Source organism: Asparagus officinalis, chromosome 3 (assembly GCF_001876935.1).
Source record: "Asparagus officinalis chromosome 3, Aspof.V1, whole genome shotgun sequence".
NCBI classification, from domain to species: domain Eukaryota; kingdom Viridiplantae; phylum Streptophyta; class Magnoliopsida; order Asparagales; family Asparagaceae; genus Asparagus; species Asparagus officinalis.
This window is the reverse complement of record NC_033796.1, coordinates 13235375-13257295: the sequence shown is the minus strand read 5'-3', so window position 1 is coordinate 13257295 and position 21921 is coordinate 13235375. Positions and strand designations below refer to the sequence as shown.

The window sequence follows — 21921 nt, the reverse complement described above, 5'->3', positions numbered from 1 at the left end:
ATTGGACGGTCAAGATTAACCCACAATCTCAGCCACTTAAACTACAGTCCTTGATTAGATTTCTGACACGTCTCACTGAGACTGAGACCACCACCATCCTTTAATAAATAAAACAAAAACATTAAAAACATTGAAAAAGAAAGATCCAGTGCTGTCGAGGCCCCGCCAGTCTTTTGCCTTCCTCCTCCGAGTCCTCTCACAAGCCTCAACCCAATATTATCATTCCATAAATACCCCTACCGCGCTCTGAATTTATTTACTCAGTGTTACTTTCTCCTTTACTTTTCTTTTTGCCCTTTTGATGATGAGCTGAGGGCTGCAGAAAGAGCGCAAGAATACACTCAACACTCAAAAAAGCTTCTTCAGATTCCCATTCTCGGTGTCTTCCATTATCTCTTCTGGGTCCTTCTCTTCTTCCTCTTTTAAAGGGAGAGAAAAGAAGAGAGGCCTAAAGATGAGATTTTGTTCCATGGGTATCCTTCCTTTTTCTAATTATTTCATCTGGGTTTTTTGGGTTTTAGCTGTTTGAGGCAAAAAAAAAAGAAGGAAAAAAAAGGAGAGTTCTTGGTTGGAATTCTTTGTTGGAGTTCATTAACGGAGGACTGAAGAAAGAGTGGGGTTGTTTGAGTTTGCAGTTAATAAATGGAGGGCATAAATGTGTTGCCTTTATTTGTGTTTTCATTGTTTGTTAGTCTTTGGATGAGGGGCCATTGTCAGAATGATACAGCCATTTATATTGTCACATTGAAGCAAGCTCCTGCTGTGCATCAAACTGGTTTTGTTAAAGGATTTGCAAGCAGTGAGATCAACAACGGGGCCTCTGGAGCAACGAATACCCTTAATAAGCCAAATAGGTACTTAATTTATTTCCTCATTAAGTAAGTAGCATTTATGTCATATTGCCTGTTTTTTGTTATTAACGCAATTAAGCTAATTAGGGCTGGATTCGACATAATGACGGTCTTATGTCATTGTTAAGTTACTTTGTTTCTGGTTCTGTTTTGACTGAAAATTTTGTTCGTTGTATGCAACGTTTGATTTGTCAAAATCAATCGCATGCACCTGTCTTTATCATTGGTTCTTCTTTTTAAAAAAAAGATATGTACTGCTGTGAAAGGGGGGGGTTTACTTCTGTGGTTTTATTATTGAGAAGTGTGGATTATCTGTTTAATTAGAATTAACAAATTGATAAAATGCCGAATTTTTTATTTCCCCCCATAATTGTTTGATGTTATTTTGATCTGTGAGGTGGGCTCTTCAATTATTGGGATTGGTTGGTCTCACTTGCTGATGGCTTTGCACTCTAATTTTTTAAATCTGTTTTGATTATTTAGAAATATTATCTTGCTTATCGATTATTATTTAGAAATATTTCATCGTCTCTTTGGATTAAGGTAGTTAATGGTAGAATATTGAATTCTGGTTTTTTGTTTTGTTATTGATGTTATTTTTATCCGTGGGCTGGGTTCTTTCACTATAGGGGATGTATAGGTCTCACGGTTTAATCAATTAGAACTCTAATATTTTATCTTGTGAGGTTAACTTCCACCTTTTTCTGTTTCAAATTTTCTAGATTTGACCAAGAAATTTACTCAATTAAATCATAAAGTATTTTTATTTTTGCATTTTACATCATTGCCAGCCTAAATCATGCAAATATGCAAAGGATGTGGACTCCATGAAACATGTGGCATGTTCAATTGCTCCCTCCTTTCATAGTTTAATCTACTAACACTATGTAGTTTATGAACTATATAAAAAATCAGTGCCCTACCTATATTATTTTATGTTGTTTTTCAATCTAATTATGCGGATATCTGATATTTGGGTAAGATGGAAAAGGCCATTTTTAATATCTTTCTAGTACCAACAGATTAGTAGAGATCCCAATTAATACTTGGTGGACAGGTGTTAATGGCAGTCTGTCATGAATTCATTCAAACAATGGGTTAATAATGAATTTAAAATTTTTAGTTTATCATCTCGTGGTATGAAATGCCATAATTAGATGTTTTACTTGGGCTTTCTTTATCTTTGCGTTCTCTGGTATAGATACCTAGAAAATATGATTTCAGAAACATTTACTTTTGGCCTGTCTTCTGAATATAGGAATGCTTCAAGAACAAATACAAGTTATGGTTCACGCCTTGTTCATCTTCAAAATTCTCTATTAAGGAAAGTGCTAAAGGGGGAAAATTATTTGAAGCTCTACAGCTACCAATACTTGATCAATGGCTTTGCGGTTCTGATTACTCAGCAACAGGTACTTGGTTAAATGGTGGGCAATTTCCCATTTATTCTTTTAGAACTTCTTTTAATTTGTAATCACTAATCTGTATTAATGGTCCTCGTGGCTTGTGAGTGATGAATATACTGTTTACATATGGATACTACATTTTAGCATGTGTAGCTATTCACATGATTAGAGGAGATGTTGTTCGTGACTATATATGTATATACATGTTCAAAATTATTGTCTTGCATCTACTTGTAATCCATTTAACATAATATTCTTTAACAGTACTCACACTTCAGTTGGATGCTTCACTGGATGCCATAGACAAAAACTGCATTCATTATCCACAAAAAAAATTCAACTGTTAGTTCTTTCTATTGCAGTGGACCTTTCAGCCGTATGATACATATATACGCGATGGTCATACTCAAACTTGAAGTCTAATAGGCTAGAGTTTTTCTTGAGTTCCATGGCTTGAGTTTCTTCTCAGGTGTTGATATTGTGTAATTTGATGATATTGCATCTTCTCTCTATTTTATTTTCTCTTGCTTTTCCTCCAAATTTTATTTATATTATTATTGCTCCAAAGGCAGACAAGCTAGCTAGGAGGAGAGAAGTTGCAAATGTGGTATTGGATTTCTCTGTAAGGACGGCTACTACGTATACTCCTGAATTCTTGGGACTGCCACAAGGAGCTTGGGTTCAAGAAGGAGGACCTGATGTCGCTGGAGAAGGAATTGTTATTGGATTAATCGACACAGGAATTGATCCAGCACATCCTAGCTTTTCTGACGATTTTTGTCAAAGCAATTACCCAGTTCCCAGCCATTTTTCTGGTGTTTGTGAAGTGACAAAGGATTTCCCTTCCGGGTCTTGTAACAGAAAGCTTATTGGAGCTCGTCATTTTGCAGCTTCTGCTATAACAAGAGGGATTTTTAATTCTTCTCAGGACTATCCTTCACCAATTGATGGTGATGGGCATGGGACGTGAGTTCAATTCCTTACATTTTTTTATATAAGTCTCTTTGAATATTCTTTTGTTTGGTAATTTCAACGCCTTATAAAAATTTTATATACAAACAAGCAGTACATGTAATCTTTTAAATTTTAAGCTAATTGCAAATAGACTGCCTGCAGTATTATTGTATTGAACTTGCTACCATTGTAGTTTCATTATGGCAAATAGACCCCTTGGGTTAATTTTTTTGACTCTTCTACCCTGGGTGAATTTTGGTTAATCTATTGGTAAAAAAGTCAAAAAAAAAAAAAAACAAACAAAATTCACACATGGGTTAATCTGCCAAAATAAAATTAGGGGTAGTAAGTTCAATACTACAAAAATTCTATGTGCAAATTACCCTTAAGTTTATTGTGCATCTCTTGAATAGTTTCTTGTTTATGCACCCCTCTGCAAACTTTTTCCCAGCTGGAAGAATGTTATCAAACAATGTTGACAATTTACTATAATACCACACTTGGAAAATTATTTGCAAAAGGTCGAATGGATTCTAGCCCTCTAGAGATTTGAAACTTTCTTTAAAAATTGGAAGTTTTTATGATCTTTATCTTTTGGGTTTTTTTAAAAAACGTTTCTATTATATATCTATTTTTCAATTGCAGACATACAGCATCGATTGCCGCTGGTAATCATGGAATTCCTGTCATTGTGTCTGGGCATCATTTTGGGAATGCAAGTGGCATGGCTCCTCATGCACAGTAAGTTATTAAATTCCGTCAACAAATATATTAATGCAAGTATCTGTGGTCTTCAAATATTGATAGCAAATTGTCTGTCACTTTGTTGCAGTATCGCTGTTTATAAGGCTCTGTATAAAAGCTTTGGAGGCTTTGCTGCAGATGTTGTTGCTGCCATAGACCAGGTAAACAAACACCTTTTTATTTGCTTCTGTACACTAAAAGTTTAGTAGCCCTAATTTTTTTACCATCCTGCCTGATTCAATTGGATAACATCCTCCTTAGGTTGTATTAGGTTCCTATATCTTTTATTCTACTTCATATTTCATTAGGAAAACAAGTTTAGGGCTGTTTTTAGGCATGTAACCAGTTCATGGTGTTATCGGTGCTTGGTACATGGAGACCAGGAGATACATCGATACTTCCCAGTTCAAAGTCCTTGTGGACATAGATAAGCACACAGTAATGGATATTTTAATTTTCTGGAAGCATCTCATATGCTTATAGAAGTGACCCTTGTACTTCTGCATGCCTATTTCACTTGTTACAAGCTATTCTTGCCATATTCTTCATAGTTCATAGACCATTAAAGGACAAATTGAGATAGATGCATATCTCAGCAATCATATGCTTCTTTCTGATGGTAAATATGTGGAGACCATACAATTGATATACAGGACTGTAGCTGTGTGTCTTACCTGCAACTTCAAGCTTCACTCAACTGTTTGTTTATTGACAATATATTCAATCACAGGCAGCTCAAGATGGTGTTGATATCATAAGCTTGTCAATCACTCCTAACAGGCGTCCACCTGGGCTCGCAACTTTCTTCAATCCTATAGATATGTCGCTGCTTTCGGCTGTAAAATCTGGAATATTTATTGTCCAAGCAGCCGGCAATACTGGACCTTCGCCAAAGAGCATGTCTTCATTCAGTCCGTGGATATTTACTGTAGGTGCTTCTGCTCATGATAGGATCTACAACAACTACATTGTTCTTGGCAACAATCAAACTATTCAAGGAGTTGGACTTGCGCGTAAGTTCTGTTTCATGGTCTAACACATTTGTCCTCAAATATGGGTTGGATATAGATTTCGTGTCTTCGCACTTCATTTTAGGGGTTTTTATATACACTCTTTAAGTCGTCCATATTTACACAAGATACCCCCCCTCCCCCCAAGAACCCAAAGCAGTATTTGCAAAACTACCCTCTAATTCATCAATTTAGAAAAATGCCTCTCATATCTAATGTTGTTACATTGTTACGTATACGATTTAAGGATATTTTTTTAAATTGTTTTGCCCTTTGTCAAAATCGGCCAGGTGTTAAGAATCAAAGCTTTGAACAGAGAGAAACTCAACAAATGTGGGAATGAATCTCATTATCTTATTGGTGTTAAGAATCAAAGCTTTGAACAGAGAGAAACTCAACAAATGTGGGAATGAATCTCATTATCTTATTGAACAACTCAGGCTTCTTAAATAGCCTTCAGAAACTCAACAAATGTGGGAATGAATCTCATTATCTTATTGAACAACTCAGGCTTCTTAAATAGCCTTCATCATAACAGAAAATAAAATGAACTAATTGCTTCGTGATTTCAGCAACTGAATACAACAACTGAATAACAAACTAAATAGACTTATTTCAACAGAACTTAAACTGAAAGCTAAATAACTGGTTCTTCTCTTCATTCCCTCCCTAAAACTAGTTCTCAACTAGTTTAGCTCAGGAACTCGATGAACACCAAGTTGAGCTCTAAATTTCTGGAAAGCTTCCAAGGTAAGAGGCTTTGTCATCACATCTGCTAATTGGTTTTGAGTCCCACAGTATACCATCTCAATAACACCATCTCGAGTTAAATCACGAAGGAAATGGAGTTGCACATCAATGTGCTTACTTCTACCATGGAATACTGGATTCTTTGACAATTGAATAGTAGAACTATTATCACAAAAAATCTTCGTACACTTACTCTCCTTCAAGCTTAGCTTCTCAAAAATTCTCTTCATCCATATGGCCTGACTTGCACATCCAGCTGCAGCCACGAATTCAGCCTCTGTAGTAGATAATGTGACAATTGGCTGTTTCTTCGAAGACCAAGCAACAGCTCCTGAGCCAAGCATAAACACATATCCTGACGTGCTCTTGCGATCATTCAAGTCTCCTGCATAATTACTATCTGTATATCCAACAAGTTCTTCATCTCCTTTCTCGTTAAAGACACCAAGCTCCACCTCTCAAAATACCTCATAATTCTTTTGACCGCCATCATGTGTAATTCTGTTGGTCTCGACATGTATCTGCTCACCAAACTCACAACATGCATCAAATCCGGCCTCGTAGCTGTGAGATACATAAGGCACCCCACCATTTGCTTGTACAGAGTCTCATCAACCTCAACTCCATTTTCATCTTTGAATAACTTGCAACCTGGAATAATCGGATTGTGGACTGAATTGCAATGTTCCATTCTGAACTTCCTTAAAACTTCCAAAGCGTACTTCCTTTGGCACAAATAGACTTTATTTGACGTTTGCAAAACTTCAATGCCAAGAAAGAATCTCATTCTTCCCAAACCAGTCATATCAAATTCTTTAACCATAGAACTCTAAAATTCATCAAACATAAATTCATCATTGCCAGTAAATATTAAATCATCAACATATAAACTGACAATGAAAATTTTACCTTTAACCTTTGTCTTGATGAACAGAGTTTGTTCGCTGTAGCATTTTTCAAATCTCTGACTCACAAAATGTGCCTCAATACGACTGAACCAAGCTCGTGGAGCTTGTTTAAATCCATATAAGGCCTTTTTTAACTTGTACACCTTCTGAGGACACTTCTTCAATTCATAGCCTCTTGGTTGCTCTACGAACACGTCTTCCTTCAGCTCTCCATGCAAAAATGCTGATTTAACATCAAGTTGAAAGAGACTCCATCCTCTTTGAGCTGCCAATGCCACAATCATCCTTACAGTATCCATCCTCGCAACTGGTGCAAAAACTTCCGTATAATCGATCCCTTGTTGTTACACGTAACCTTTAGCGACCAATCTAGCTTTGAACTTGTCTAGCTTTCCATTCTCCTTAACCTTAGTCTTATACACCCATATCAGCCCTATCTTCTACGCACTAGTAGGCAAAATGGTGAGCTCCCAAGTATCATTTCTCTCTATTGCATTGATTTCAGAGTCCATTGCTAACCTTCAGTTCTCATATTTTACTGCTTCTTCAAAATGAGTTGGGTCAGAATCTGAAAAGAAAGTTGAAAGTAAATTCATACTTACATCTTCCTCTTCTGAAAGTCCCTCTCCACTATCATAATCTTGCATTCAAACTGGAGGTCTTCTAATTCTTCTATTTCTCTCTTCTTCTGGACTTGTTGGCTCTCTTTGATCTTCTGTTTCTGATTCCTCCCTCACTTCACCCGTAGCCTCTTCATTTTCTTCACTGGCTGTACCATCATAGCCTTCGTTCACTGCTTCATCTTTTTCTTTATCATTCCGTTCCAAATCAGCCAACACAAACTCTTCATAGCTCTTGTCCCAATCCCAAGACTTGTCCTCCTCGAACACAACATCCCTGCTCACTATTACCTTCTTTGTGATGGGGTTATAAAGACGATATGCCTTGGATTCTTCACTAATGCCCTTTCCCTCCAACTTTGTTCTTTTTGCATCCGGAACATGTACATGAGCCACACACCCAAACACTCTAAAGTGGTCCACTGATGGCTTTCTTCTGCTCCAAGCTTCCTCAGGAGTCTGATCCTTCATAGCAAAAGTTGGACATCGATTAAGAACATAGAATGTCCAATTTACTGCTTCTGGCCAAAAGGTCTTGGGAAGCTTCTTTTCAGATAAAATGCATCGAATCATGTTCATCACTGTTCGATTTTTCCGCTCAGCCACTCCGTTCTGTTGAGGAGTATAGGTTGCAGTCAGTTGTCTTTTGATGCCGTGCTCCATGCAAAACTCATTGAACTCAAAGGATGTGAATTCTCCCCCTCGATCTGTTCTCAAGCATTTAATATACTCTCTTGTTTCTTTTTCAACATAATTTTGAAAGCGCTTAAACATGCTCAATGCTTCTGACTTTTCTACTAAAAAAACAAGTCCATGCTTTTCTAGTAAAATCGTCAATGAAACAAATGACATACCTCTTTTTGCTATTAGAAATAGGAGATATTGAACCACATATATCAGCATGGATAAGTTGAAGCCTTTTTGTAGCCCTCCAATTACTCTTCCTTGGAACTGGATCTCTGTGTTGCTTCCCAATTAGACAACTTTGACACACTCTTGATGGAGACTTGAACTGAGGCATACCTTCTACCATATTCCTGTACTGCAACATCCTTAGACCTTTGTAACTCAAGTGTCTGTAGCAACAATGCCACAAATGTGCTTCATCATGTGAAGAGGTGTAGAGACAAGATGGTTTTGAATCAATGATCTTTTGAGGCAAAGAGCTTGCAACCATCACAAACATTCGGTTTGTTGTCATGTCAGATGTTACTATCAGTCCTCTCTCTGGATGATATATCTTGAGCCTTCCATTTTGAATGAGAATAGTCAGTTCCCTTTCTTGTAATTGTCCGATACTCAGCAGATTATTTCTCAATTCAGGCACATAATAAACTTCACTGATAACATGTGTAAAGCTTCCTACTTTCAATCTCACATTACCTCTGGCTGTCACTTCCATTCTTGAGTTATTGCCTAGCTTCACTCTGTGTTTGAAACTTTCATCGAGATCATAGAACATACTCTTGTCACCGCTCATATGATTGCTGCATCTCGAGTCTAAGAACCAAATATCTTCTCTTCGAGCTCCGTTGTCTTCTTCATAAGCCATGAGCAACATCTCTTCTTCTTCTTCTTCCATCTCGGCATAATTGGCTTCTTTATCCCAGCTTGGACACTCAAATTGAAAGTGTCCAAGTTTGTGACACTTATAACACTCTAAGTAGCCTTATTGTACATCTGCCTACCTCTTCCTCTCCTCTTCCTCTGCCCCTATAAGCACTGCCCCTATAAGCACCTCGACCTCGTCCTCTTTCACATCTGTCTCTTCTTTCTTCAGTTACAACTTTCAATACGTGATCTTCACTGTTGGTTCTTCTAAACTTTTATCATTTGATTCGAAGGAGCTTCGAAGTTCATCCACAGAAAGACAATCGATGTCATTTGATTCTTCGATGGAGCATACAATGTAGTTGAACTTCTCGGTGAGAGTTCGCAGAATCTTCTCCATAATCTTGACATCTTGCATGTCTTCTCCATAATTGCGCATATCATTTGCCACTACCATGACTCTGGAAAAATAGTCCGTTACAGATTCTCCATTCTTCATCTCTAGAATCTCAAACTCTCTACGAAGAGCCTGAAGCTGAGCCTTCTTAACCCTGGTATTCCCTTGATACTTTGTCTTCATGGAGTCCCATAATTGCTTGGATGTGCTCTTGTGGCTGATTGTCTTCAAGATTGACTTGTCTATTGACTGGAAAAAACCATAATTGCTTGGATGTGCTCTTGTGGCTGATTGTCTTCAAGATTGACTTGTCTATTGACTGGAAAAAAATAATTTTTGGCCTTCAAGTCTTTCAGCTTGAGTTCCTCCAAGGATTTGCTCTGTGCATTAGTCAGCACGATTCCAGCAGCCGGCTCGGTGTAACCAGGATCGATTACGCTCCAGCATTCTTTTGATCTCAGCAGATTCTCCATCAGCATGCTCCAGTGATCATAATCCCCATCAAATCTGGGAATGCTCAGCAAGTTATGTCCTTCAGTCGCCATCGTGATCTCACTCTCGCTCAGAGCATTTCTCTCAACCACTCTTTTCTCTTGAAGTGTTTCACTCACTCTCTCTTTCTCACAATCACTCTATTTCTCACAATCAGGCCCGTATGCAGGCTCTGATACCACAATGTTAAGAATCAAAGCTTTGAACAGAGAGAAACTCAACAAATGTGGGAATGAATCTCATTATCTTATTGAACAACTCAGGCTTCTTAAATAGCCTTCACATCATAACAGAAAATAAAATGAACTAATTGCTACGTGATTTCAGCAACTGAATACAGTAACTGAATAACAAACTAAACAGACTTATTTCAACAGAACTTAAACTGAAAGCTAAATAACTGGTTCTTCTCTTCACCAGGATCCAATCCCAAAACCATTTGTTATTTTACCCTTTGTCAAATCGGCCAAGATTGAACCCCAAAACTGTTTGTTAAGTAGCAACGTCAAATTGGGGGCTATTTTTTTCCTCCAATGCTGATGAATTAAGGGGTAATTTTGCACATACAGATATTTGTGGGGCAATTTTGCAAATATGGATGATTTAAGGGGTATATATACCAAAAAAACCTATCATTTTATTACAAATGGATTGATATAAATTGGTAGGCTTCTATCATTGAACATATTTCATAGGTTTTCTTCTAGCATTAAACATATTTATACTGCGTATCAAGTTCTACCTTCAGCTGCCACAGATGGGGATTCAATGTATACTCTGATTTCTGCTACTCATGCCCTGAAAAATGAAACAGAAGAGGTAAATAATCTGGGAGAGTGCCAAGACTCAAGCTATCTGGATCAAGATCTGGTTAAAGGAAACCTCTTGATATGTAGCTATTCTATTCGCTTTGTTCTTGGTATGTCATCAGTCAAGCAAGCTTTACAGACAGCACAAAATGTTAGTGCAGCTGGCATTATTTTCTATATGGATCCTTTTGTTCTTGGGTTTCAGCTCAACCCGACCCCGATGGCGATACCAGGACTTATACTACCTTCTGCAGATGACTCCAAGGTTTGCCCATTAACATGCTATCCTATACTTATTTTTCAAAATTTTCCGCAATAGTGAAGTTCAACAACTGCTCCTTGAATTTCTCATTTTCTGTTCTCAAGAGCAAAATGGACTTTCTGCTTATTTCATGTGAATCATGTCAATTAAGAAATTCTCCTTGGTTACCATCATAGTCATTTGGGAGTGTAGGATTGTGCTGTTGGGGGAAAAATGTTTATCCATGTTTCCTGAGAAATTTCCAAGTAAGAAAACACAATAATTTTTTTAGGAAAAATCAAAACATTTGTAGTTCGTTAATATTGGGGGAAAAGTGAATAATGATTTAATATTGTGTATTATTTGATACGGTTCATTTCTGCTATGTTGCTCATCGTAGTTTCCTGCATCCCCTGCAAGAAAACTGGGATGTTGTGTTGAATTCTGAAAAATATTTTTATAGCCTTAGATTGTGGTGAGGGCTGATAAATGGTCTTACACTCTTATCACCCTTCTGTATTGTCCAAGGTAATTTCCTATTCTTCATCTATACTGGCCTATCCAACATTTTAGACATGCTCCAATGTTTGTATCTTCATTGGTCAAGAGCTCTATAGTTAACTTTGGTAAATCTAGATGAAAAAAGGGTCCTCTTGTTTTAATAACATTATTCCGATCTTTAAGCGTATATATGTTTTGAAATGCGTCAGGGATTGAAACCTGAACCTGAATGTTACTAATTAATGCTTTGGTGATCTCATGGCAGATTTTCTTGAAATACTACAATGATTCCCTAGTGAGGAATGTAACTTCCAACTCGATAGTCAAGTTTACTGGTGTTGCGAAAATTTTAGGAGGTATCAAAGCTAATTACAGCAGTTCTGCGCCAAAAGTAATGTATTATTCTGCCAGAGGACCTGATCCAGAGGATAACTTGATTGCTAATGCTGATATATTGAAACCCAATTTGATTGCTCCTGGCAACTCAATATGGGGTGCTTGGAGTTCTCTAGGTGCGGATTCTGCTGAATTTCAAGGTAACAATAAAAGTTATCATCTATGTCCTCTATACTTTCTTGGAGCTGAAAACAGTTCTCTCTATCTTACAAGTCTTCTCTCGTTCATAGTACTGCTTTATATCCAATAGACTCATCAATTGCAGAGTAAATGATGGCTGATGTTTTTGGGATCTCTTCTAGGTGAGAGTTTTGCGATGATTTCTGGTACAAGCATGGCAGCTCCCCATATTGCTGGTCTTGCTGCTCTAATCAAGCAAAAATTTCCTAATTTTAGTCCTTCAGCTATTGCGTCTGCTCTCTCCACAACTGCCACAGTCAATGACAAGCAAGGTGGCCCAATTATGGCCCAACGGGCTTACAGCAACCCGGACTTGAGTCAATCACCAGCGACACCATTTGATATGGGCAGCGGTTTTGTTAATGCCACAGCTGCATTAGATCCGGGTTTAATTTTTGATTTAAGTGAGTTATATTTTCTTTTAGCAATGAGCTATAGTTTTTACCATGGTGTTACAAGCATGATGATGTTAATTGGTCTAAGAAGATGAATATACAATTTTAGAGATGCATGGAGAATTAAACCACAATTTTATTGAAGTGCAACGATTTATGAACGTAATACCTTGTAGTTTCACTGTTGCAGAGAGAGTCCATAGGTTAAATACTTTTACTCTTTTACCCTCAGAGGAATTTTGGGAGATATTGTCTCTGGGTGAAATCAGGAGTCTATCAGAGGATAAAAGAGTAAAACATAATAATAACCCATGTGGTCTATCAGCAACAATGAAACTATAGGGGTAGTATGTTCAAAACAATTATACTGCAGAGTTGCGCACAATAACCCTTAAATAATTCCAAATGTGCCATATTTTTATTGAAGCGCAGGAAAGAACAGTGATAGAACGGAAATAATACAGCACATAGTCTATGTTACTATTGGTGATTTGTGTAAAGTTGAGTTAGCGGCATTTTCTTAAGCAATTTGGGGCACAGCTCAATGCTTCATCAAAATTTTCCTAGGATTTCTAGAACTTTCAGGACTTGCACTAAAACAGGGACTTGTTGAGTTTTTTCAGTTCATACGAGTTCTTTTTTATAGCAGTCTACTCCCTATGCTTGATAATTTCTGCTTGATTCATTTGTTTTACACTTCTCAGTCTTTTATCGTATGCAGGTTTCGATGATTTCTTCTCCTTTCTTTGCGGCATCAATGGCTCTGCTCCTGTAGTTCTAAATTATACCGGTCTTAGCTGTAATGTCTCCAACATGAATGGCTCAGACCTGAACTTACCTTCAATCACTGTAGCAGTGCTTAACCAATCAAGAACTATCACGAGAACAGTCACAAACATCGCCAATGATGAAATTTACGGAGTTAGCTGGAGTCCTCCTTATGGAGTCTCAGTTTCGATAACACCCAAAAAATTTTCTATAGCAAGTGGGCAGATGCAAAATCTAACGGTTGTTTTGAATGCTACATTGAACAATTCATCTCCCAGCTACGGAAGAGTAGGTCTTTATGGAAGCAAAGGTCATGTGCTAACATTTCCATTGTCTGTGATCTCAAAGATCATTTATAATAGCACAGTGAGCTGAAGGTGGCTCGATTATTTTAGTTTTCTCGCCATTTTGACCCAATTTTTTGTTGTTTGTAAATTTTGAAATGTCAATGTAATTAGAAGGGTGATCGACAAATAATTGTAATGGATGTATTTTTTTGTTTTACAGAAAGCTGAAATTTAATTAAAACAGGTCTAAGATTGTACTGGTTTTTGCTGTTAAATGGTTCAAGTATGTGGATTTTTGTCTTTGTGATGTGTTATTTTTTATAGTTGACGTTATGTATTGATTTCTCAAGCAGCCTGCTGGCTTTTCATGTCACTGAGCAGCTCAAAGTGCCGGTTATCTATTTGTTCCTCATCTTATTAGATTTTTTTATGTTGGCATTATGAAATTGGTTCTGCTGAGGATAGTGCTAATTTTTATATTGGTATCATACGCCACCTTGCTATTTTCCTATGCATCGTATTATTGGTTCATAAGAAACCGTATGCATCCTAAGAAGCTCATGAGAAGCGTTGGTAACTAGACCTGCAGGTATCAATCATAGAACACAACATAGGCATCTTAAGGTACAAAATGGACACATATTCCATTCTCTTAAAATCCATCTCAACATAAGCACATTCATGATCCTAAGATAGCATCTTTAGTAGCATTTACAGCAACAAGAGAGATTATTCTCAACAAACATCTTCTTCTCTATGCAACATTGAAGGAATTGACTGTGCTCTCCACAAACTTCCTTGCTCCCTTGAACCATCTCTTGTCACCAGCTTGTGCTTTGCATATGTAGAGTTTTCCATCAGAAACAGTTGCAGTTATGATCAAATGCTTGCCTCCTTCATCTCCATCAGCTGTCCTTGTTAGAACCGAAATGTTGTAGTAATCTTTTCCTCCCACAACTGAAGTTGCGGTCTCCAGTATGTTAGCAGTTGCGACAACATCAGGATCAAATCCACCCTGTCGAAATCGATCATCAGCATGGTTTTTTGGTGAAACCTTTTCAACGTAAATGGAATATTATTGGTTTGTTATATGTCTACATGGAGTTTTAGTCTCACCTCAGAAACTGTTTTGCCGGAGTATGCTTGTTTCCCTAGCAAGTAATCAACCTGCACAGAGAAATGAATTGAAATTGTGATATGATAAGTTATGAATTGACAAAGAACTATTTTGTTTACTTAAAGATTTAAGTTGTTCATAAGTCCAACAGACAGGAATATACTCTTTAACTAATTCCGAGTTGGGAAATGTAGATACATAGGTACTCCTGGCGAGCCGATCATGCATACCGGGGGCAAATAGGATGTTCATATATGATTTGAATTCTTGTCGAACAACAACAAAAGTCTTTATCCCAAAAATTTTGGGTCGGCTACATGAATCGTATCCTTTTTTCTCATCGGTTCTCTCAACTGCTATCTCCTTTATTAAATTACCCACTATCAAATCCTTCCTAACTGTGGACCTGACCATAGCCCTGCTTTCTCCATTGATTCGAATGAACTTTTATGCGGATTAAAATTATGAATTGCGTATGGCAAACAAGCTTACCTTCGACAGAAATTCTTCTGGGGGACCAAAATCCTTGATAGATTTCTTATCCGTGGGTTGGACCATGACAGTAACATTGCTGTTGGCGTCAAAGTTATCCTCATACCTCAGTACCTGACCAGGGTACTCAACCTCTTTGCTTGGGTTCCACTTCGCCGGAATGTTGATCTTAAACCCGTCACGACTAACTGCTAAAAAGTCCGTGTTGGTCTTCGGCTTCCCAAAAACATTAGCTACAGCATGAAAACAATACGTTAAATTCATTCACGGTTTCACGCCAAAAAGATTTGTGTTCAGACAGGAAATAAATATTATACCAGCTTCACCGTAGGCAGCATCAGCAGGGGAGACTTTAGTACTGAGAGCTGCACCGCCGATGAGTACAGTGAGGGCCAAACGGCGTGAGACTGCATTACTGGCCTCGTCGTCGGGCTTGTTTTGGGCCTTGCAGATGAGCTGAGTGGGCCTGACGTTGGGCCCGAGACGCTGCGAGGGGGTCCGGGCTGTGGTTGTGGAGGGTGCGTGGTGGTGGAGGAAGCAAGCGGTTGACGCCATTTCTGTTACTGGTAAGTCTTCGAGGTCGTTGGGTCTTCTTGATTTTTGCTAAGCTTGCTTTGTGTTTGTGAGGTGCACAGGCTTTTGTTTAGGGTGTTGAGGGAGCGTGGATGAGTGGAGGGAAATGGGTTGGTGTGGATATTGGAGGGATGTGTGAGTGGGATCAGAGGAAGATTGAAGGATTTGGATTGGATAAGGTTTGAGGGAATTTGATTGGGCCATGCTGGCTTCTGAGGGTTGTTATTTTGTCATCTCAATCTCCGATGTTTTTTTTTTAAATTATTTTAAATCTTTATTTGTGTACATACAGTAGTTTCTTCTTTGCGTGCATTTTAGGTGAAGATATATTAATGCTTAGTTAGAAATTTCAAATGGTTACATGCATCATCCTCAAAATATATGTTCAAATGTAGACAGTTAAGAGTTGAAGATAAAACTGTTCTGCTACTGAAATATCCCAACTTTATAATGTACCGTGTACAATATAATTACTCGCAGAATGTTTAGTACTTCGCATAGTTTCTTTGTTAACTACTTAGTTTAAGTTCCGCTATACCATCAACAGGGTACGATCTATAAAATTAGCAATAATTCAGATTTTTATAAAATACGAAAAATTATCTCCTGATCAGTTTAGATTATGATCAGCGAGAAACCTTACACAAAAATTTATTGAAGCATGAAGAATACAAACTGAGGACATCAGTTGAGCTGTCCAAAGAACATTTATGGCATAAAACTTGAGAGTATACATAAAACTACATGCCTTTCTAATGTAGTATTTACCATAAGGCAATGCCTACATGCCTGATAAAATTATCAATGCAAGATTTCGATATTTTGACATTCATATTATGAATGGTTACATGACATGCAATTGCAGCTCTAAAAAATTAAATGTTAAAAAGGTCGACACTGGAGGATGGTACATGCTACTGGTTCCATAATTCATCTGGTTGAATAATAAGCCACAACTCAAAGATACTTACCACAAAAATGAGAACAATGAATTCCTCATTAAGGTCCTGATCATTTGGCCACCTCATACGAGCAAAATTTGCAATCACGTCGACGAGTACCTTTGATGTCAATATTTCATCAATCTACAAGATAACTATTTCATCAATCTACAAGATTAAAGGCACAAAACAAGAAGTTTGAAAATTTTCAAAGCTAGACCACAATTTCTCTTCCTCCATATAATATAATCAAATACAAACATTTGAATCATAGTATAATGAGATCTCCAACATTACACAAACTAATCAAATTGCAACCTACGCCCCTCAATCATATTTGGCAAAAATACTATTAGTAATAAAAGCCGGCACATGCAGGTCATCTAATATCTTTTGCACAGAAGGAAGCTTGGGAGAGGCTATGGGAGGCAGTGAAATATCTGGCATCTCCACCTTAAAACTCTCAATATTAATTTTCGGAACATTCGTCATATTTGCCTCTTTCTGATTGCTTGAACCTTCTGGAAGTTTCTCCGCACCGTGATCTTTCAAAAAGTTAGCTATATGATCTTTCGGTATATTTGCAGGAATCTTGGCTGGATCAATGCCGGCAAGATTAGCCAAATCTTCAGGTGGCATAGAACTCAGTTGAGCCAAAACGTCAGGGGGCATAGTGCTCAGCTGGGACAAAGTATCAGGTGGCATAGAATTCAAGATAGCTTGCATCTCATCAGGAGATAAGGATTCTGTTAGGGTTCGAGCTGCGAAAGAAAGATGAGCATTTGATGTTAAGATGAAGAAGAGGATTGGGAATAAAATTTGCTCCATCTTTTTCGTGTTGGAGGAGGAGAATGGTTGCGGTGGTGAGATTGAGGTCATGGGTTGAAATAGTTGATGACAATGTCAAATGATATAGAGTTGGTTAGGGATTAGTGGAGGTGGTAGCTTGTTTAAAATTGGGTTAAGAACAGGATATAGTTTCTGAAAATAGTAATCAGAAAAAGTCCTTTTTGTGTTTATCCATTAAGATTTTTGGGTGTACGCCAGCTATTCATTTCAGTAGCATGTGTCTGAACTTCGAGTTCATGGGAAATAATGTGAGTGATACACAAACAATTATGTCGTTGATCATTTGTATAATTCCATAGCTTGAAAGAATGTAACTTGGTCCAATCTTGTCAAATTTTCAGTTCCATGACATTCAATAACGTCTTCATTTGGTAAGCCTTTATATCAGTTTCACCATACTGAAATAAATTTTATGAAATTAAACAGAGATGCTACTACAAGGAAACATAACGCAGAACACGGGAGAAAAAGATGAAGAAGCTGGACTGACAACTTTATATAGGGGAAAAAAAGCTAACCCAAACCTGAAAATGTGCCCTATAAAGAACTTATCGCAACTAAGCGACAGAAATAACAACAGAGACTTTAGCCCAAAATTTTGGGGTATTTATCGCAACCAACGGATTACAAACTGTCATTTTATACATTTCATAAGAAATAAACAAGAGAAGCTGTACCTGTCACAACAAATTCTACAAGAATTATATTGTGCTAATAAACATCAGAGAGAAGCTCTCAGTTACAAGAACAACAAAGCCCACATCAACTGATCAATGCCAGAATAAACAAATATCCTGAAAGGTCCCCTTCAAGAAGCTTTTTGGGCTGTCCATGAATGCTGTACATCATTACAACCCTCATCCTAATTTTAGTTGTCTTGAGACCTTGTGTATAACCTGAATGTATTAAATTGACTTTGTAACAAGGGCCCCTCCTCAACATACAGGGGCAAGATAAATAAGGTTCCTTCAAACTTAAATAAATAATTCAATTACGAAAGTAACCTCCAATAGAAAGACAATATATGATCAAAACCAGGCACACCTAGGAATAAACTTTCAAATCCGAGTATAACCACCTCCTTGATGTCCACTATTTTGGTATCTCCTCAAAGACTTTCTATTGCGAGAGTAACTCCTAGGGAGTGTCCGTCGTCCTCTCCATGAAGAAATATGAGAATATATAAATGGAAAAGCAAAGGAAAGTAGAAGAATGAACACAATCCCAGCACATATCAGCATCACGTTTAGGAAACCGTCTTTAAGAAGAGGATCTTTTTGTTCTGTCCATGGCACACCCCCCACATTCATCCCAAAGACTGAGAAAAGCGGCACAAGAAAATGATATTTACACCAATTTAAATCTGAAATTACATCCTATTATGTACAAAGGAAAATAACTTTACCTCCCGTGACGATGGATAAAGGAAGGAAGATGATTGAGAGAAAAGAAAGATAATAGAGTTTCCTATTTATTTGCTCAGCTTGCCAGCTATCGAGACCAGCTTAAACAGCAGTTACTCTATTTACTATGAATCCAAGGTTCTCCTTAAGCCTCCTAAGGCGACTGATTAATTCTTCAAAAGCTACAATGTCTTCACCAACAAACCAACCTTTGGCTGCACATTTCTCTTTTACGCGTGGAAATACTTGTTCACCATGAGCAACTACCTGAAGGGGAAAATTTTATAAAGAACTTACAAATTGAAAAAATTGAAGCTGCTATGTTTGTACTCCCTCTAATGAAACCTTGTGGGAAATTTGCTTCCTACATAAGAATATATATGCATGAGAATACTTGCTTGTAGAAGGCGCTGCAAATTCAGATGCATTTTAGCAAATTTTCTGTCATCCAACATTTGTTTCTTCAATGCAGAACCACCTACAGTTAAAGATATAACTCTATTTAGAAAGATACTCGTGCAGTGGCAGAGCCAAGAATTTTAGTGAGGGGGTCCAAAACATAATTAAACACAATAACCTATATTTTTTTGCATGATTGATTAGGCATCTAATATCATTCTTGAAACCATTTCGTGGCATCTAAACAACATAACAAGCCTTTCAAAATCATATTTCAAATTAGGATATAGTGTATATTATAATTTTCTTCTTGCCTCCATTTTTTTAAATTGTTCATGACATCTTCCTTACCAATGTTACAAAATATATATTTTTCAATATAAGACAGCAAACAGTCATTTGTATACTCATCTCCCATCCGGTTTCAAAGGTCATTCTTAATAACTTTCATTGCGGAAAATGCTCTCTCAACATCAGATAAATATGAAAAGAGAGCTCCATTTGAATTCCTCATCATTTGGGCCGAGGGCCAAAGGTGAAAAGAGCTAAGGAACTCATTACATGAGGGCGAAGAGAAGAACCAAATGCCAAGGGCAAAGAGGAACGGAAGGTGAAGAGAGAAAGTGAAGTTGTTGTCCGTCTCTGAGAGGATTTTGAGGAAATCTAAGGCATTCTATACATTTTACCCTTTATGAAATTACTATTAGCCAAATACCCTTATTTGCTTGATTTTTTTTATTATTCCAAGGGGAACGAGGGCCCATTTGACCCATAATTGGCTCTGTCCCTGTACTCATGATTAACAATGTGAAAATCTCTGGTATTCATTTCATACAACATAAAAACTTGGCTTGGCAGTTATCCAGGCCAATAGAAGAGAGAGATTTGTACCAGTGATTATTTAAACCTGCTGAGTTATTATTTTTAAGTCAACACGGATCTGCATGACATGAAAAGATGGCAAAGCTAGTTGTAACATGGATCCTAGATATGCAGCACCCTTATAAAGATGAACTAAGTATCATGTGAGGTATGGGTACATCAGTATCACACATACGCGTGCACGCACACATTTTATCTCCTCCCTTCTTTATAACTGTCAACTATTTGTTTATGTTGCGTTATCATTTATCAGCAATATGGCAAGAACTTGAATTGGGTGACACTTCTTATTTTTATTAGGTGACGCTACGCTTCTCTTTCGTGCTATTTATCCTATTCTAGAGTTTGTCATATTCTTTCATACATGCACATCCATAATAATCCATATGCATACGCCTCAGATTTATTAGTTATCACTCATCTCCACTTACAAAACTTTGGTTGTTCCCCATCCCTTTGCAAAATCTTAAAGGTAGTAAATTGGTTCTTCTTCAATAGGGTACCTTCTACTACTTATTTCCTTTAGTTTATCATCCAGTCATCATCTACAAATATTTTGATATTGGAGAGGGTTAGACATGAATCTAGACTCCTCCTCACCTCTGTTATTGTATCCCAAATTTCAGAAGAAACTCCATCGAGTTCAAGGTGAAAGGCAAAAAAAATTTCCTCGATCTAATACATTATGGATATACAACAAGTTACCCATGCCATAAACTGGTTCATCACACCGACACTTCTCTCCCTACCTCCTATTATAATTATTAACTATTTGTTTATGTTGCATTATCAGCAATATGGTGAAAACTTGCATTGCATGGCTCTAATCTTTCATGCCATTTCTGTTTCGTCTGTTCCCTTACACATGTCCTCGCTTTCTTCCATCTACGCATATCTTTATCCACATGGTTCTTTCAACATGTATTAGAGATCACACCAACACAAACTCATAGAAATCAATGAAAAACATCTCATGGATCCAAAAATCAGAGACAGTAATCTTTACCTCTATCGAGTTCCAGCTCGACGGAATCCAACTCCATCTCAAACTTCATGACAGCGTCCTGCACCTGATCCACGTGCACATCCACAACATGCACCAGCTTCCCCCGCCCTCCTCGGCACCGCCGCATCCCCGTCCTCCTCCCCTCGAAATTCATCCCCAACAGCGACTCCAACAACTCCTCCCCGATCTCCACCCCTCCCCCCTTCGTCCCCTCCAGCCTCGGTATCTCCGACAGCAAACTCCGGCCCATCGACACAAACCCTAGCCTCGGCACCCGGCCCAACGACACGCTGACCACCGAGTTCTCGGTAACCCTGGCGGCGAGTCGCAGCGTCAACGAGGATTTGAGGCGAAAGATTAGGGCGCCGTCGACGAGGCCGCAGAAGGGGCCGGCGCTGGCGAGGGAGAGGATGTCTTGGAGCTTGAGAGGAGGGCAGAGGAGGGAGATTAGGGTTTGGGCTGAGATTGAGAGCTTTTGGCTGGTTTTGGGGAGCTCGATGTGGTACCAGTTGAACTGAGGCCCATGGGCCGAGGAGGAATTGAGGTTGAAGGCGATGGTGTGGGAGTTGCCGTTGCCGTCAAAGTGGCAAGCGCGGGTGCGGGCGGGGAATGGGGCTCGGTGATGGGCTTGGGGTTGGGCCTGGTTTGGGTCCATCCCGTCGGGGTCGGAGGGGGGCAGTTCCATGGGCGAAGAAGCGGGGGATTTGTACTGGGGAGTTTGTGACCGGTTGTTTGTTGGTGGCTTGTGTTGTTGACATTTTTGATGTGGGGTTCTCTGGAATGGGAGGAGAGTGGACGCATCGTGAAGGAATACATTGAAATAACTTTTTAAAATCTTTTGCATTTTGACTTAGTCCCCCAAACCATTGACATTGCTATCAGGTCCCTCAAATCATTAAAATTACTATCAGGTCCCCGAATTCCTAAATAATTTTGAATTTAATCCCTCCAATCAAGGGGGAGTGTAGCAATTACAAGGGTTATTTTGAAACACCTTAT

The 21921-nt window shown here is 38.2% G+C and overlaps 3 protein-coding genes and 1 pseudogene across 6 annotated transcripts; 1 reads left to right on the top strand and 3 right to left on the bottom strand.

Moving 5' to 3' along the window:
* LOC109833066 (subtilisin-like protease SBT2.3) lies at nucleotides 165–13562 on the top strand. 4 transcript variants are annotated; one of them, XM_020400609.1, is made up of 10 exons: nucleotides 165–854; nucleotides 2110–2263; nucleotides 2826–3223; nucleotides 3857–3952; nucleotides 4044–4116; nucleotides 4686–4968; nucleotides 10420–10757; nucleotides 11500–11770; nucleotides 11933–12214; nucleotides 12927–13562. In XM_020400609.1, the coding sequence occupies exons 1-10, from the start codon at nucleotides 643–645 to the stop codon at nucleotides 13346–13348; spliced, it is 2529 nt and encodes an 842-aa protein (XP_020256198.1). In that variant the 5' UTR covers nucleotides 165–642; the 3' UTR covers nucleotides 13349–13562. The 4 variants fall into 4 exon arrangements, with proteins under 4 accessions (XP_020256198.1, XP_020256200.1, XP_020256201.1 ...); XM_020400611.1 differs by having other exon boundaries at nucleotides 10441–10757; nucleotides 12927–13367; XM_020400612.1 differs by having other exon boundaries at nucleotides 166–854; nucleotides 10498–10757; nucleotides 12927–13367.
* Nucleotides 13880–15549, bottom strand: LOC109833064 (oxygen-evolving enhancer protein 2, chloroplastic-like). Its single transcript, XM_020400608.1, has 4 exons — nucleotides 15187–15549; nucleotides 14870–15102; nucleotides 14377–14427; nucleotides 13880–14275 (listed from the first exon to the last, which is right to left on the bottom strand). The coding sequence occupies exons 1-4, from the start codon at nucleotides 15422–15424 to the stop codon at nucleotides 14015–14017; spliced, it is 783 nt and encodes a 260-aa protein (XP_020256197.1). The 5' UTR covers nucleotides 15425–15549; the 3' UTR covers nucleotides 13880–14014.
* LOC109832096 lies at nucleotides 16345–17579 on the bottom strand. Its single transcript, XM_020399537.1, has one exon. It carries the CDS (start codon nucleotides 17260–17262, stop codon nucleotides 16711–16713), a length of 552 nt encoding a protein of 183 aa, XP_020255126.1. The 5' UTR covers nucleotides 17263–17579; the 3' UTR covers nucleotides 16345–16710.
* On the bottom strand, nucleotides 17817–21705 carry LOC109833063 (annotated as a pseudogene).